Source organism: Stegostoma tigrinum, chromosome 11 (genome assembly GCF_030684315.1).
Source record: "Stegostoma tigrinum isolate sSteTig4 chromosome 11, sSteTig4.hap1, whole genome shotgun sequence".
Lineage (NCBI taxonomy): Eukaryota > Metazoa > Chordata > Chondrichthyes > Orectolobiformes > Stegostomatidae > Stegostoma > Stegostoma tigrinum.
The window spans coordinates 18029056-18046959 of NC_081364.1; the positions used below are offsets into that span (position 1 = coordinate 18029056).

General features: G+C 42.6%; 1 protein-coding gene across 1 annotated transcript; it reads left to right on the forward strand.

Annotated features, from left to right (window-relative positions):
- Positions 1-3066: 3066 nt before the first annotated feature.
- LOC125460401 (elongation factor 1-alpha, somatic form-like) lies at positions 3067-13215 on the forward strand. Its single transcript, XM_048547855.1, has 7 exons — positions 3067-3210; positions 5211-5390; positions 7010-7306; positions 8129-8279; positions 8361-8617; positions 9882-10116; positions 13094-13215. Exons 1-7 carry the CDS (start codon positions 3067-3069, stop codon positions 13213-13215), a joined length of 1386 nt encoding a protein of 461 aa, XP_048403812.1.
- Positions 13216-17904: the final 4689 nt, after the last annotated feature.

Sequence of the window (17904 nt, forward strand, 5' to 3'; positions counted from 1 at the left end):
GAATGGTGAAAGGATTGCTGCACTCTTTAAAACAATCTGCAAATGAAACCACAAGATATAGGGGTAGCATTAGGCCATTCAACCCATTGAGACTATTTCACCATTCAATCAGGTTAATATGCTTCTCAACCACATTCTCTTGCCTCTCCCTGTAACCTGTGATCCTCTCGCCAATCAAGAACCTATTTATTTCTGTCTCAAGTATACTCAATGACTTGGCCTCCACAGATTCACCCTCTGGCTGAAGTAATTCCTCCTCATCTCAGTTCTAAAGAGTTATCCCTTCACTCTGAGGTTGTGCCCACAGCTCCTCGTCTCTCCTACTTCTGGAAATATCTTCTCCACGTCTGCTCTATCTAGGCCTCTCAATATTCTATCAATTTCAATCAGATCCCCCCTCATCCTTCCAAACTCTGTAAAATACAGACCCAGAATCCTCAACTTCACCTCGAATGATAAGCCCTCCGTGCTTAGAATCACTCTTGTAAACCTCCTCTGGACCCCCTCAAAGACCAGTTTATCCTACTGCCCTACAGCAAAAACCCACCAACTCGAGGAAATGCCATCTTTAAATAGGAGGACAACTGCCAATAGTAATAAATAAATGCAATCATGAGGAGAATCTCCCACCACCCTGTTTGAGTATAGCAGTTTCTTCGAGGTTAATCTGGAGACCTCAAATTTCACAATTCATGTTCACACAAATACTGCCACTTGTCCTGCAATATCTGCTGGCTGTATTTCAGCTCACTCAATGTTCAGGAATATTCCCACATTGAGAATTACATTGGTAGACAGGATAGTGAAGGTGGTGTTTGGCATGAATTGGCTTTATTGGTCAGTGCATTGAGCATAGGAGTTGAGAGGTCAAGTTTTGGCTGTGTAGGACATTGGTTAGGCCACTTTTGGAATACCGTGAGCAATTCTGGCCTCCCTGCTATAGGAAGGATGCAGTGAAACTTGAAAGGGTTTGGAAAAGATTTACAAGGATGTTGCCAGGGTTGGATGGTTTGAGCTATAAGGAGAGGCTGAATAGGCTTGGAGCTTTTTTCCCTGGAGCATCGGATTCTGAGGGGTGACGTTTCAGAGGTTTAGAAAATCATGAGGGGAATGGATAGGTCTTTACCCTGGGGTGTGGGAGTCCAAAACTAGAGGACATAGTTTTAAGGTGAGAGGGGAAACATTTAAAAGGGATCTAAGGGGCAATTTTTAAGCACAGAGAGTAGAGCTTGTGTGGAATAAGCTGTCGGAGGAAGTGGTGGAGGTTGGCACAATTATAACATTTAAAAGGCATCTGGATGGGTGTATGAATAGGAAGGGTTGAGAGGAAAATGGGCCAAATACTGGCAAATGGTACTAGATGAATTTAGGATATCTGGTTGGCATGCATGAGTTGGACCAAAGGTCCATGATTCCATGCTATACATCTCTAATTGTATAATTAGCTAATTTTCCTTTGTTCCCAGTGTGCCAACCTCTGTACTTTCACCAGGAGCCAACCATTTCAAAAGGAGCCTGGTACTTTAAATGTAGGAATCCTCCCCTGCATTCTTCAGGATCCGAGTTGGAAAGTGTTGCATGGGAATAGTCTACCAAACAGATTCTGAAGCCACTTCATAAAATATGTTATTACTTGTATTATGAATTCCCTTTGCTTAAGTTTTCTCTTGGTTGTGCTCCGATTAAAGAGTGTTGAGTTGGTACTTATGTTAGACTGCTCTATGAGACACTAGGGGAACCTGCCCCTTCTTTCTGGCAGCCCTTCAATCCTATGTTTCTGATTTCTGGCTACCTGCTATGAAGGTTTCGGATGGGTCAGAAGATGTCCTCATGGGTCTGCTGCCGCAATGGCTATTGACAGGCCCAGATTAGTGTTGGTCCAGGATGCTGTTCTCCAGCCATGCCTATGACCGACTATCTGGAGAGGGAACGCGCGCGAGAGAGAGCGAGAGAGCGCGAGAGAGCGAGAGAGAGCGCGAGAGAGCGAGAGAGAGCGCGAGAGAGAGAGAGAGCGAGAGAGAGCGAGAGAGAATGCGCTAGAGAAATGATGAATAGATAACAAGAACAGTCCTATAAAATTACTTTTAACCAGCCTGCAATAACACATAAATAAATAACTACAAATGTTGGAAATTTGAAATAAAACAGAAATCGCTTCAGGCTAACCTATGACCCATAAGACCATAATACATAGAAACTGAAATTAGGCCATTTGGCCCATTGAGTCTTTCCAACATTGAATCATGGTTGATAAGTTCCTCCTGCCACTTTCTCCCCATAACCCATGATCCCCTGGATGATCAAGAACCTATCTGTCTCAGTCTTAAGTTTGTAAAAAACAAACTTGTCATGCACCTCTGGCACAGGATGGACTTCAACACAGACTTTATGACCCACAGGCAAGAACACCACCATTGGAATGTCCACCAGAACAGCATCATACATCATTATGAATCAAATTATTTGGATATGCTATGCCACACATCGAGACAGGTGGAATTTGAACAAAACTTTCCAGGTCCAGTGGTAAGTCCACAACCACTACACCACAAAAACCTACCAGGCTGTAACATTAAAAAAAATTCTTGCAACTGGAACTTTATTTGACACAACAAATTCTATACATGCATGGAAGTTATCTATCAATAGTATTTGCCTCATCAAGCCATTCAAAGGTGTTATAACTCACCTCTGAGCAGAGTGGGACTTGAACCAAGGCCTCTTACCACATTGACTAGGAACATTACCACTATACCAGAGGAGCCCTACACTGCCATAACTCTACCTTGAGAGTATTTATTAGAATTTGGTCATTATTCTTCATAAAGGGTACAATTGTGGTTTCAATGCTTTTGTTTGAGGATTAATTATCCTAGTTAATCAGCAAGTGTTTCAACTAGGCTTTCTAATCGACTGTTAACAATTACAATGTGCTGGTTCATTATTTTCAGCTGTCCATAGGGCAGGCTGGTCAGCCAATATAAATGCTGTTCTTGGTAGGAATAGTATTCTTCACATTTTTTGTTATTCCAAAAGTAGTTGCATCTTCTCTGAGCTGCTATCACAATGGGTAAAGAGAAAACCCACATTAATATTGTAGTTATTGGCCATGTGGACTCTGGTAAATCTACTACCACTGGTCACTTGATTTACAAGTGTGGTGGCATTGACAAGAGGACCATTGAAAAATTTGAAAAAGAAGCTGCTGAGGTATTTTTATTTTAAATGGAAGTTAATTATGAGGTGGATTTGGCTTTTTTTTGTTCTATGGTAGTGTTGTGGTGAATACTATTTTTTAAATCCAGTTTTTTTGCTTTTAAATCCATTGCATTCCTGGTCTAATATCTTATGGTCACGTTTTCTTGCAGACAAACTGAAATTTTGCATATGTTTGTTTCTTAATAGCTTAAGATAGGGCTTTGTATCTCATTTGGGTAATGCATCATGCATTCCTAATGCAAGCAGCACTGTGTGGAAGCCTAATACCTGCATTATGAATTGTAATTTCAAGTCTATTTTTAAAGGGAATGTTTCAACTGGTACTTGATTACTCAGCAGGATGGCTGGTTTTCTATGACCTTGATTCAAGCAACTGCTGTAGGAAAGATGTTGCTGAACTTGAAGGTGCAGAAAAGGTTATCAAGGATGTTGCTGGGGATGGAGAATTTGAGCCTATATGGAGAAGGTAAATAGGCCAGGGCTGTTCTTCTCCTGGGAATGTTGGAGGTTGAGTTTTTAGCTTATAAAATCATGAGGGGTATGGATAAGGTGAATAGATAAGGCTTTTATCCCCTACCCCATGTTGGGAGTCCAAATGGAGAGGGGGAAAGATGTAAAAGCCACCTGAGTGGCAATTTTCTTTTTTCAAATAGAAGGTGCTAGGTGTCTGGAATCTCTTGCTAGAGGAAGTGGTGGAGGCTTGTACAATTGCAACACTTAGTGTCTGGTTGGGTATATGAATAAGGATAGTGTAGAGGGATATGGGACTAGATTGTTCAGGACATCCGATTAGCATGGATGAGTCAGACCGAAGGGTCTGTTTCCATGTTGTACAACCCCTGACCCTATAAACTTGTGGCTGCTTAAACCTGAGCTGTAAAGGGCTTTTTTAACTTCAAAGTTGTGTTGGAGGCTCCTAGATGAGGTTTACAAGAATCTTCCCTGGGATGAAGGGCTTTAGGAGTGCAGTTAAGGACTCTGGATCCATATTCAATGAAGTTTAGAAAGATGAAGGGGAACTTCACTAATATACAGATTACTCACTCCTGAATGGAGTGGCTATGGAGAAGATCTTTCTGCTAGTAGTAGAGTGTAGGACCTGAGGACACCCCCTCAATGAATGGGTGGCCCTTTGACAGCTTAGGAGCTTCTTTAGAGGGTGATGAATCTGGCCGTTATTGCTGCAGGGGGCTGTGGAGGCCAAGGTATTGAGACCTTCTGATTAGGAAGGAAACTGGGAGTTTTTAGATGAAGACTGAAGAATAGATTTTGAGACCTATCTTCTATGGGCTGAATGGTCTAATTTAGCTCCCATATCTCATGGTGTTAAACTTCCCCTAAGTTACTCGTTGAACTGCTCTTTGATAATTGATGCTACTAGTTGCACCCAAATGCAACCTCTATTGCAAGTTGGCTTGTTCCCACTTAATTAAAAATGTTGCTCTCATCCAATAGAGAACTTCCCTTTTGGATGTGTAATAATGGGTAATAACCCATTATGGCTCCAGCGTCCACCTTGTACATCCAGATGTTTTGTTTCTCTTCCTCTTCCCATTAGAAGTAATTAATGCCTTGTGTTAAATCTTTAAGTTGCATTCCAATCAGTGCTTCTCTTCAAGGTTGGTGTATTTCTGTATCCTGGACAAGAAAGTCATATGTTTACTGTCAAAATAGGTGGGATTATAAATGGCTATAAACACCATCTATTAAATCACTTAAATTGAAGTTAACACATTTTTAACGCAATACATGCAAATAGTACTCCTACTAATCAACTGGATTGATTTAACTTCAAAGTGCTCAAAACCAGCACTCTTCACCTAAAATGATGTTTATCCTTTTGTCCAAAGGATGTTGGAAACTATTTGGCAGTATCTGTGCATATCAAAGAAATTGACTTGAAGCTGGTAGCACCAGCAAGATTTTGAGCCCAGTAAGAACTTGATAAATGTTTGACAGTAAAATGTTAGACTTTAGCACTTATCTTGCAGATGGGTAAAGGCTCCTTCAAGTATGCCTGGGTGCTGGACAAACTGAAGGCTGAGAGGGAACGTGGTATTACTATTGACATTTCCTTGTGGAAGTTTGAAACCACTAAGTACTACATCACTATCATTGATGCACCTGGACACAGGGATTTCATAAAGAACATGATCACTGGGACCTCTCAGGTATGTGTTACAACAAACTGTACCTTCACAAAGCTAGAAATGAGGACCTGATGTTTAATGAGCCTTGCACTCATTTCAGAAATGAAATAAATGGAGATCTCAGAATCAAGAGATTGTGGGTGGACATAGTAATTCTGAAATTGCATTACTTTGACTGTTGAGTCAAGGCACCAACTGTGTAAAAACCATTTGAATACATTATTTCACCACAGCTAATACAGAATTGTACCAATTTACAAAGGCACCCTACACTCAGCGCATATTTTTGTTCTGGGGTAATAGTTAAACCTCTTAGCCACTTTATAGTCTCCAGTCACCACCTTTTTTCTAACCTAGTTATGTAACATTCTAACTGCTCGTCACAAACTGGTGAATTAGAATTTTTTCACCAAAAAGCAACATTTTTTGTTTCACTTGCGCACATCCCAGATGTCCATGTTCTTCAAGGGCTGCAATTCCACCCCCCACCCCTCCAACAGTGGTAGAGAACGCCCTTGACTGCATTTCCCACAACGCATCCCTCACCTGCCCTGCCCCTGCCACAACCTCCCCCAGAGGATCCCCCTCGTGTTCTCATACCACCCCACCATCCTCCGGATACAACATATCATCCTCTGACACTTCTGCCATCTACAATCTGACCCCACCACCCAAGCTATTTTTCCATCCCCACCCTTGTCTGCCTTCCAGAGAGAGCGCTCTCGCTCTCTGCAACAGCAGGAAGTGCTACACTTGCCCCCACACCACCTCCCTCACCCCCATCCCTGGCCCCAAGATGCCCTTCCATATCTGGCAGATGTGCAGGTGAACATCTGCTTGACATGTGGTATATTGTATCCATTGTACCTGGTGTGGCTTCCTCTACATTGGGGCAACCAAGGGGAGGCTTGGGGGACCACTTTGCAGAACACCTCTGCTTGGCTTGCAACAAACAACTGCACCTCCCAGTCGTGAACCACTTTAACTCCACCCCCCAATTCCTCAGATGATATGCCCATCATGGGCGTCCTGCAGTGCCACAATGATGCCACCCGAAGGTTGCAAGAACAGCAACTCGTGTTCTGCTTGGGAACTCTGCAGCCCAATGGTATCAATGTGGACTTCACAAGCTTCTAAATCTCCCCATTTTCTCCCAACCCCTCCACTGCATCCCAAAACCAGCCATGCCTGTCTCTGCTTCCCTAACCTGTTCCTTCCTCCCACCTCAAGCCACACCTCCACTTCCTACCTACCACCTCATCCTGTCTGTCTTCCCCAAACTGACCTATCCCTCCCTACCTATACTCTCCTCTACCTATCTTCTTTTCTCTCCATCTTTGGTCTGCCTCCCCCTCCCTATTTATTCCAGTTCCCTCACCCCATCCCCCTCTCTGAAGGGTCTAGGCCCAAAACGTCAGCTTTTGTGCTCCTGAGATGCTGCTTGGCCTGCTGTGTTCATCCAGCTCCATGCTTTATTTTGTAGGTCCCCTTCCTGCAACCACACTTTAATATTGTCCCCATTGCATAGCCAAGTTACACTTCAATGTTGTAACCCTCTGTGATGGGACATACAATCTCAATTTTGTCATCTGTAGATGTTGCTCCTAAACCCCTTCTAATGAAACTGAACTTGTTTGCAGGCTGACTGTGCAGTGTTGATTGTGGCTGCAGGTGTAGGTGAATTTGAGGCTGGCATTTCAAAGAATGGACAAACTCGGGAACATGCACTCTTAGCTTTCACCTTGGGTGTAAAACAGCTAATTGTTGGAGTCAACAAAATGGACTCCACAGAGCCTCACTTCAGCAGCAAGAGATTTGAAGAAATTGTGAAAGAAGTGAGTACATACATCAAGAAGATTGGCTACAATCCTGCTGCAGTGGCTTTTGTACCAATCTCAGGATGGCATGGGGACAACATGCTGGAACCTAGCAAAAATGTAAGTGAGAACACTCGTGGCAGTGAATTACCAAACAAGATCCCTGCCTAGTATTGCCACTACAGAACAGGCATTTAGCCCAGTGTTGATTATGCAGATGAAGATGACTAACTTTATTCTGCTAGAGAATTGTTATAAGGGTAAATACTGGTAGCTTATGAGAAATAGGCTTTCAAGACACCAGGTTTCCTCGCTTGCATGCAAAAGTGATCCCACCCACCTTAGATGCTTTTTCATCACCAAATTGCCTGTGTACATAGGTTTACATGAGCCATGGTTTGGCCATCTCCAGATAGCACACTCAGATAGAACTGAACAATGGCAACAGTTGTCATGAGTCACTTGAACAATCCTCCTATGCAACATGAAATCTTAGAAATCAATGCACAGACTGAATTACATGCAAGTAGCAACTTCTGTCTTTAGATTATTGTCCACTCCCTGATTTGTGAAATTAAGCCACGAGCCACTAACCACCAGAGTACAAATCAATTACAGTATGCTTTCAATCAATGTTGACAAGTGATTATTATAAGTGGACCAGGACTAGATTTTTGTTGATTAATTTAATCCTCTTCCACATTTTTTGACATTTTTGAGGTGTAGCTTTTACTTTTCACTAACAGAATGACTTAAACCAGATTTAAGATCTCTATTGCAGTATTAATCTCTTCAGTAGACCTCATACTTCAGCTTGCATGGTTAAATTCAACTTTAAACTCTTGCAGTTATGGTTGACCTTTTTTGAATAAATTTGTTCTCCTAATTTGGGTTTTCCAATTTTATTCCTATACACATGTGCATCTGATGCTCTCAATACAGATGCCTTGGTTCAAAGGCTGGAAAATGGACCGCAAGGAAGGCAATGCTGCTGGAACAACACTGCTGGAAGCTCTAGATGCCATCCTTCCTCCATCACGTCCAACAGACAAGCCTCTTCGCCTCCCACTACAAGATGTCTATAAAATTGGAGGTGAGGTTCAATTCAATTGTGAACATTACCTAGCAAACATAGATCAAAAATTAAATTTTAACACTTTTTTTATACATTCAGGGATTGGTACAGTGCCAGTGGGCAGAGTTGAGACAGGAATATTGAAGGCTGGAATGGTGGTGACTTTTGCTCCTGTTAACCTCTCCACTGAAGTGAAATCTGTGGAGATGCACCATGAGGCATTAGTAGAAGCTGTGCCTGGAGACAATGTTGGGTTCAATGTCAAGAATGTGTCAATAAAAGACATTCGCCGTGGTAACGTGGCTGGAGATAGCAAGAATGATCCTCCTTTGGAATCAGGGAGTTTTACAGCCCAGGTGAGCAAAATCAATGGCCTTAACTTACTATGTTGGCAGTTGGCCACTAGCTTCCGGCCCTGCTTGGGAACTGTTGTAATCAACAATAACCCCCACTGAGTCTTCTCTCCCCCTCCCTCTTCACACCAAGTGCTGAACAACCTACTATTTACATTTCATACCTCTTGGTGAGGAAGATAGGATTTTTTTTGAATAAACATACAAATCTGACTTAGTGCAATTATAAAATGTCACAGCTATTGATTTGTAGTTCTAGTTTGCTTGCCTCGACTGTTGGGAGGTTTTAGTTTGGCAGCTTAAACAAAGGAAGGGTGCAGGAGGTGCTCCTATGGTAGTGGGTGAAGGAGGACCTCTGTCATCAGTGGCTTCCTTGAACTGTTAAGGGCAGTGGTGCCTGGTGGAGTTCCTCAGCTGTGACCTTCACAACACCAGCCCTACAGAACTACATCACACTAATACAGATCTGGATTAGACATTTTCATACCCTCTGTCCTCTCCTGCATTGCTGGAAGGAGAAACTTTTTTTTTCTCTCGTGCCTACTTTTACCTCTGCCCTCAGGCTGGGTGATGCTCCTGCTGCAATGCCAACAAAAACTGGCCTCTTTACTCCAAGATTACAACTCTGATTTTGGCTTTGCATCCTCAAGTATAAAGTTCCTTGTCATTCCAAAGATTCTCCAGACTAAGCATGAGGCCCACAGTGAATTCTCCCCTTTTTTCACATTCCAACATCATTTTGGTTTTGTTTTTAGTCTAAACATCCCTTGATGGGTATCATTTGGGGATATCATCCACTTATGATAACAATTAACCAGTTGAAGATGAAAAAACAGGAATATTCTGGGAGTTGTAATTAAAGGAGAGTAACATGACTTGGATCCAACAGGAATAAACAGTAAAACTAGCAAATGGAATCTATCTACTAATTATAACAGACTTTCAAGTCCAGTGTGATAAGATGTGAGCTTCCAAAGATTAACATTCCAACTGTCCTGAGTTAAAGCTAAATTCTCCTGTAGAGGAGCAGGGAGTCCTGCATCTAAACCTAGGATCTAAAAATACTATAATTCAAATACTTCAATTTCTGACTGAAACTTGGTAAACATCTACCAATGGCACCACATGTTTAGCAGTAGTGATTTAAAATCTTGCTTACACTTTCAAGCTTGTTTGGGAAGCACTTGTCACTGTCTGATGTAATCCTTACTACATTGTCAGCTGGCGGTGCAATAGAATTCTGTACTCTAATTGGCTAATTTTCCAGGTGATCATTCTGAATCACCCTGGACAGATCAATGCTGGCTACTCACCTGTATTAGACTGCCATACTGCACACATTGCTTGCAAGTTCTCTGAACTCAGTCAGAAGATTGACCGTCGATCTGGCAAGAAGCTGGAGGACAACCCAAAGAGCTTGAAATCTGGAGATGCTGGCATCGTTGTGATGATTCCAGGGAAACCAATGTGTGTGGAAACCTTCTCTAATTACCCTCCCCTTGGTGAGAATGAAACTTTTTTGATTTTTCTTTCCACTGCAAACAGTTTAAGTACAATTGAATTCAGTAGCTGGAATATTAGATATCCTAGGTTGTTCCAGGAAGCAAGGAAAGGAGGTTGCTAAGCTGCTAGTGAAGATCTTTGCTTCCTCCCTCTCCACAAGAGTTGTACTGGAAGATTGGAGGGAGGCAAATCTTGTTCCTCTTTTCAAGAAAGGGAATAGGGAAATCCCTGGAAATCACAGACCAGTCAGTCTTGCATCTGTGGTCAGCAAGGTTTTGGAAAGAATTGAGGGATAGGATTTATGACTACTTGGAAAAGCATAGCGTGATTAAAGGGAGTCAGCATGGCTTTGAGGGGCAGGTCATACCTTACAAATCTTATTGAATGGAGGAAGTCATGACAGGTTAACAAGGGTCGGGCAGTGGATGTGTACGTGGACTGCAGCAAGGCACTTGATAAGGTTTCCCCACAGCAGGTTCATAAAGTCAGGAGGTATGGGATACAGGGTGATTTGGCTGTCTGGATTCATAATTAGTTGGCTGACAGGCAGATTGGTTGTAGATGGTATGTATTCTGCCTGGAGGTCAATGCGGAGTGGTGTCCTACAGGGCTCTGTTCTTGGGCCTCTGCTCTTTGCAGTTTTTATAAATCCTCTTGGATGAGGAGGTTGAGGGGTGGGTTAGTATGTTTGCTGATGACAAAGGTTGGAGGTGCCATTGATAGTATCGAGGGCTATTGCAGGCTTCAGCAAGACACTGACAGAATGCAGAGCTGGGCTGAGAAATGGCAGATGGAGTTCAACCTGGATAAATGCAAAGTGATGCATTTTGGAAGGTCGAATTAAATGCTGAATATAGGATTAAAGGCAGGATTCTCAGCAGTGTGGAGGAACGGCGGGATCTTGGTGTTCAAGTGGATAGCTCCCTCCAAGTTGCCACCCAGGTGGATAAGGTTATGAAAGCATATGGTGTTTTGGCTTTCATTTACAGGGGGATCAAGTTTAAGAGCCACAAGGTTATGCTGCAGCTCTACAAAACCCTGGTGAGGCCACACTTGGAATATTGTGTCCAGTTCTGGTTGCCCTATTATAGGAAAGATGTGGAGGCTTTGGAGAGGGCACAAAGGAGGTTTACCAGGATGCTGCCTGGACTGGAGGGCTTGTCTTACGAGGAAAGGTTGACTGAGCTCTCCTCCAGAGAGGAGAGTCTGAGAAGTGACCTGAGCGAGGTGTACAAAGTAATGAGGCATGGATAGAGTCTATAGCCAGAGGCTTTTCCCCAGGGCAGGGTTGACTGCTACGAGGGGTTATCGTTTTAAGGTGTTAGGAGGAATGTATAGAGGAGATGTCAGAGGAAGGTTCTTCAGAGTTGAGTGCATGAAATAGTTTACCAGTGGTAGTCGTGGAAGCAGTCATTGACATTTAAGTGACTGCTGGACATGCACATGGACAGCAGTGAATTGAGGGGAATGTAGGTTAGGTTATTTTATTTTTTTGCTGTAGGAATATTCCACAGCACAACATTGTGGGCTGAAGGGCCTGTACTATGCTGTGCTGTACTCTTCTATGTTCTATAAAATATATTGCACAATTGAATCTTTGATCTGCCTCCACTAATTGGCAACTCCCTAGGGCCTAGAGAAACTCCATTTTCTGGGACACTTCATTCTGTGCTTCCCCACCCCCCACCCCCCCCACCTTGTGCTGAGTTGGCACCAGAGCCATTCTTGCCATCACCCTCCCCTCTACCATCAAAACATAAGCTGAATTTTTCAGCTGAAGCTGAAAAATTAGGCAACATCTCAACTAGAGGAGAATTTCTCATCATGGTAATGGTGCATGGACTTGGCTTGAAGTGCTATCGTACCACATGGCGGGCAATCCACCCTTAATCCTCCCACTTCTTTACACCAACTGAGTTGCAAGATAGCCCATTGTGCTCAGAACTGGCATAGCATACATTGTCAGATGATGCGGATCACACTAAACAGGACTGTGCTTTCTACCACCCTCTGGCTGAGCTAAGCCCCACTTTGTGTTCAGACCCCAGCAGCTCTGCCCAACATGTGATATCTGCCACTAATTCCTGCCATGAGGCTTTAGGCAAACTTGTAACTAGCACCATGCCCTGTCTAGTTGATGAACCACTTAACCAACATAATCCACTGAAGATTGCCCTTGACAATCAATATTGTCCCATCAGACCAGGCCCCAGTTCCTGCACCTTTTATATACACCTAGGTGTTACTTTCTGTCCCCTTCCCATAGTTGTGCACATTACCTTATCAAAACATTTTTTAGAGTATCTGATTTTCCTTGTCCCTGGCTATGGCATTGCATGCCAGGTCTCCCATCAAGTAGGAATGGAAGTGTCCTTTAGAATAGAACAGGGTTTTCAGTACACTGTGTGCCAACACATGATGCTTTTCTAGACAAAATGCATTTTTGCATCTATGTAATCTGTATTCACTTATCCCCTGCCTGTAATAGCTGTCAACATTCCTCTAGATGTTACTATTGCATCTGGCTCCTCCAACTCTGCAGTGTGTTCCAGGCACTTGTCACACTTTCTGAAAAGCCTCTTTAAACTTTTTCACCACAGTCACTTAATAACTGACTACCCTGTAGATAAGGGCTTCAACTATCCATTCTATATGCCCCTCAATTTAAACTTCTATTGGGTAACTCCTCACTTCAGTTTATCCAATCTCTCTTAGTTAATACACTTCAAACCAAGTGACATCCTGGTAAAGGTTTCTGTACCCTCAAAGCCTTTACATTTCTGGTAGAGCTGTACGTGTAATCCAAGTGTGCCCTAACTATAAAGCTCTATATAGCTGCAACAAACTTAATTTTTTTTTGTTTTGGCCCTCCAGCATGGATACAAACATTCTTTGCTCTTTCCAAAAATGTTATGGCTTTGTCTACAACCCACACTCAACACCAGATAAAACTGATCTCTCTATTCTCTGTTGCAGGCCGGTTTGCAGTACGAGACATGAGGCAGACGGTGGCTGTTGGTGTGATCAAGGCAGTAGATAAAAAATCTGCTGGACCTGGCAAAGTGACCAAGTCAGCTGCAAAGGCAATGAAAAAGTAACAACTGCATAATCAATGTAGAGATGGCCTCAAACCAACTGCATAATAAAGTCACTGAACCTAGTTAACTTCATCTGAGTTTGTACCTCTGGCTGCCTAGTGTTATAGGCAGCATGATCTTTTATCAGCAGTGCTGATAAAGTCAGCATTTGTTACCCGTGGTTAATGGACTCATTCACTTTTGGCTCTCCACTCCATAAGAGGAGATAGCTCTAGTCTAGGATCATTTTGGCAATAATCTGTAATGAGACTATGAATTTGTTAAAGTTCATTCTTTTGGCTTTTGAACTGGCCTTCATGTGGCTCCAGGCTGCTGCAATGTGGTTCTTAACTGCCCTTTGGCAATTGGGTTCAGCAAATTCCATCTTAGCCAGTTACAACCACATCCATCCATGAATGAAACATCTGATGTGCAATTCTAGATATTAGAACAAAATGGATTTTTTAAGCATGTGCTGCCTAACAATGGCTAGCTTAAATTGCAGGTTTACCAATTAGCCTCTAGCTCCAGGGCACAAACACACCTTAATCAGTCTGTGACCAAGGGCATGCAATAAATGTGGATTCTAAATGAGATGCCCCAAATCCTTATTGCTGGGTAAGGGGAGCAGTGTGAGCTCCCCTAACTAACACTTTGTTTTTTCCAATTTAAAATCTCTTCCTGAGTCCAAAGCTTTTAAAAACAGTCAAATTAACTGGGCTTTTTTTTTGAGTTAAAGGGGTGGTTGCCTCAACCAGAGTTTGAACAGGGCAGGCCCAAGAAAACAAGAGCTAGTCCCTGGGTTCTGTAGCAAGTACAAAGTGGAAAATTCCAACTAAGCTAGATACTAGTAACTGAAGCAATTGGTTTAGGGTCTTGGCTCTGCAAGCTAGCTGCTAAGTCTTTGACAATAGCCTCTACCAATCTAGTGTCTCTTTTATATGCTGTACAGAAGTGTTTAATGGATGTGTTCACAATGACATTCACAACACGAGTCCACACTTGTACAACATCATCTCTAACACAAAGCCTGTGGGTATTTAGAATCACCAAGAGGGTAAAACAAGCCTGTCCTCCTGTCCAGCAGGAAAGCTGACTTGTCAGATCAGGGTACTGACCTGAGATGTCAACTTTCCTACTCTGCCTGGCCTGTTGCACTCCCCCAGCTCCACACTTAGCTCTGACCCCAGCATCTGCAGTGCTTATTATTCCCAACCTTCTGACCAGTCTGGTGTATAAACCCACAGGAGTTAGTTTCCCTTCCGAGGGAAGTCAGGTGGTTTTCTCTTTGCATTTCATGCCTGTTTCTAAAGTTTTGCTTTTGTTAAAACAGGTGTGGTATGCCATAGATTCTTTCTTCTAGCAGTCAGTGAAGATTTAAGTTGGCAATTTATTAGCTTGTAGGGTGCTTTGTGTTAGAATAAACTTGGTTCCAGTGCTAATCCAGACTGACTTTTACTGTTGACAGCTGGGCTTCCAGCTTACTTGGAGTTACTGCTACTCCATCACCAAACAACACTGCACACCTCCCCAAGCCCCCACCCCCAAACCATGCACTCTACCTGCTGGCAGTATGTTCTTGTTCCAGTTTGCAGTTAGGCTTTGTGCAAAATGCTTATTTCACTATGCTGCTCCATTTGATGCAAGCCATTCTTTATGAATGCAAAAGCATTCTTAAGCATATTTTAAATGTCAGGCTAAGTTGGTCACCTGATCCCATTTTGGACAGTGGCTGTGCCAGGTCCTAGCCCATCGCTAAAACTTGCTGCAACCTGGGGCAGCTGTTATAAACTTTAGCAGTTGGTAATTACCTGAAGATGAAACCAGGAAATGGTGGCTCTTTTGTTTTCCCTTGAGTAATGGAAGTCACAATTCTCTACAACTGCGAGGAGCAGATGTGTTTGTCCTAAACATCAATCCAACCAATTGAAAGTAACAAGATGGCATTGCCAGTTGGCCTCTAAGGTGGAGCAGCACACCGACTTGGTTAGTGCTGTTGTCTCAGCACCAGAGACCTGGGTTCAGTTCCAGTCTTGGACAACTGTCTGTGTGGACTCTACACATTCTGTTCCTTTCTCCCACAGTCTAACAAATGTGCAGGATAGGTGGATCGGCCATATTAAATTGCCTGTTGTGTCCAGGGATCTGTAGGCTCGGGGGGGATTAACCCTGGGGAAATGCTGGATTACAGGGATAGGGTAAGGGGTGAATGTGGGTGTGATGTTCTTTTAGATAGTTGACTTGGACTTGTTTGGCTGAATGATGTGTTTCCACACTGTAGGGAGTCTAGCCTATGATAAATGTTCTTCCAAGATCAACACCATTGGTATTTGTATCCATTGGATTGAACTAGTTGGAAGGGAGTCTACATGTGGATTATGAACTGCACTGTTTTCCAGAAATTGTTTCTAGGACCATTGTTTTAGTGTTTGCATTATTATTACAACCCCTGTAGCAACGCTTTCCCTACAGAAACAGAAGATATTTTCATTAAAGACCAACTAAGCAGAAAATAGATTAGATGTTACTATCCTTGCTTAATAGACAGTAAAGAAAGTGCTCCTCAACTTTTAATTTTAAGGTACACTTTTGCAGACCTTTCACTGCCATTCTGCAGGAGGAATGAGTCCAAAGTACCTTTGGGTTCAATTATCCCTACTTTACTGGATTAAACCTTCCTCTGTCCTTAAAGTTTTTCCACTCTGTTTTCCCCACCCCAATTTTCATCAATGCCCTCTTCCTTAAATCAGTTGTGACTCTCCCTCCTGAACTGGAAAATTGGCCTCTTGCAGCATTCCTCCTGGGTTATTAGTACAAAGCAGTCATTCTGTTTTCTCCACTGCAGCAGCTGTTTTGCCCTGTCTTTTAAACAGCTGTCCCTTTTATCTGAGTTACTGCTTGAAGGTGTGAACACTCACTTGACATTTCACTAAGCTTTTGTTTCCTCTGTGTGAAACCCGATCAGATAGACATATCTCTGAGCTGAAGTTCTTCCAGAACTAGCAATTTTACCTTGAATTAAAAGGCAGTAATTCTGTAAAATCCAGCATCCTTGATACAGCCAGCCCTTGGGTCCATTTCCCCAACTTTACCTCAGTTCAAGATGGGTAATCTGTGTTGAATTTTCCTGATCACCCCGCATCTCATCGGATCGCTATTGTTCACTTGGCTTCTCAACTTTGTTGGAACAAAGTTAATTTGCAAAGGATTCCCTCCCTCATGGATACCTTTTCTGCCAGACCAATCTAACTTGGGTGGCTCAGTGGTTAGCACTGCTGCCTCACAGCACCAGGGACCCAGGTTCAATTCCACCCTTGGGTGACTGTGTCTTTTTTTTTACTTTGCACGTTCTCCCTGTGTCTGCGTGCGTTTTCTCCGGGTGCTCTGGTTTCCTCCCACAGTCCAAAGATGTGCAGGCTAGGTGGATTGGCCGTGCTAAATTGCCCATAGTGTTCAGGGATGTGTAGATTTAGGTGGGTTTATAGGGGGATGGGTCTGTGTGGACTTGTTGGGCCAAAGGGCCACTGTAGGGATTCTGTGATGTAAAAAGCAGTCAATTTAACTTTGACCTTGATTTGAGTGTGTTTATTACTTAAGAATATGAAATAAAATTGTAACAAGTAGGTTACAGATGAAAAGCAAGTCGAAAAGGAAACTTTTAAAAGAAAAACGTGGAACAGACTCCATGTTGCCTAGAATGGTGACGAAATGTCTGAAAACTAACCTTCCAGCTCAGCGAGCAAGCTCACATCCAGAAACTCAACCTGAGCTACAAATCTTCTCAACTCGCTAGACTCCATGTTATTCACGTAGAGTAGATGATAGAATATTGAAAGTTGAGCAGTTGATTTGCAATTCTTGGTTGTGTGGGTTAGCTAAAACACTTGTGTGCTGTTTCCTTTCAATCTGCTTCGAGCACAGAGAGTTCTTTACCTGTAACACACTGGTGATTAGTGGGTGACTGTGGCTTTCATTGCACACACATGTTCAAACCCATTATAGTAGCTCTGCTGAGAAGCACGCTCGAGCCAGGGTTGAAACTGGTTTTTCACCCATGTCCTTGTGAATTCTTGAAAGTGGAAAGCAAAAACACTACTTTTGCACAATTTGTTGTCTAATCTCTCGTCACAATCTGTGGCATTTACAGGTGATTATGGTCAATTTGCAGTGCAATTCTCCCTTTGAATCATCCTTAACGCTGACATTCCAGATATTCTCTACAAATGGCTAGCAACTTTTTGCTGTTTCTCTTTACAAGCATACTTTAATTAAAAGTTCATCAGTGATGGTCCAGGATAGTGAGCTATTCTGCTGAATTCTTACGTGATCTAGATCTTGTCAATTTACTTGGTAAGTTAAAATTCTTTTAGCCAGGCTAGAGAGAAGATGGTTATAAAATATCCTTTTGTACTTACAATTGCGATTGCTCTTCTCGAGCCTTGTCCAGCATTTTACTCTCCACCCAATACTAAAATGTTAACAGGTTTATTTGTTCCATCTTAGTTACTCTTCTGCATAATTCTCTTACTGACACAATGCAAAAGGCACTCTTTAACTAGTAAGATTTTGACCATCTTGAGAACATGAAATTCATTCGATCAGAGAGTACTCCATGATGGTGCACACTTGAAATAGGTCATGGATTCAAACTCTCCTCTAGAAACATTACACTTTTTTCCCTTTTGAAGTGGAATTGTGAGTTTTCTAAAA

Excerpts from the sequence above, each read along its gene's own strand:
- LOC125460401 (XM_048547855.1), top strand. The coding sequence starts at position 3,067 with ATGGGTAAAGAGAAAACCCACATTAATATTGTAGTTATTGGCCATGTG. Across the intron at positions 8,618-9,881 it reads CAGGGAGTTTTACAGCCCAG|GTGATCATTCTGAATCACCC; the intron begins GTGAGCAAAATC and ends CTAATTTTCCAG. Across the intron at positions 10,117-13,093 it reads CTCTAATTACCCTCCCCTTG|GCCGGTTTGCAGTACGAGAC; the intron begins GTGAGAATGAAA and ends TCTCTGTTGCAG.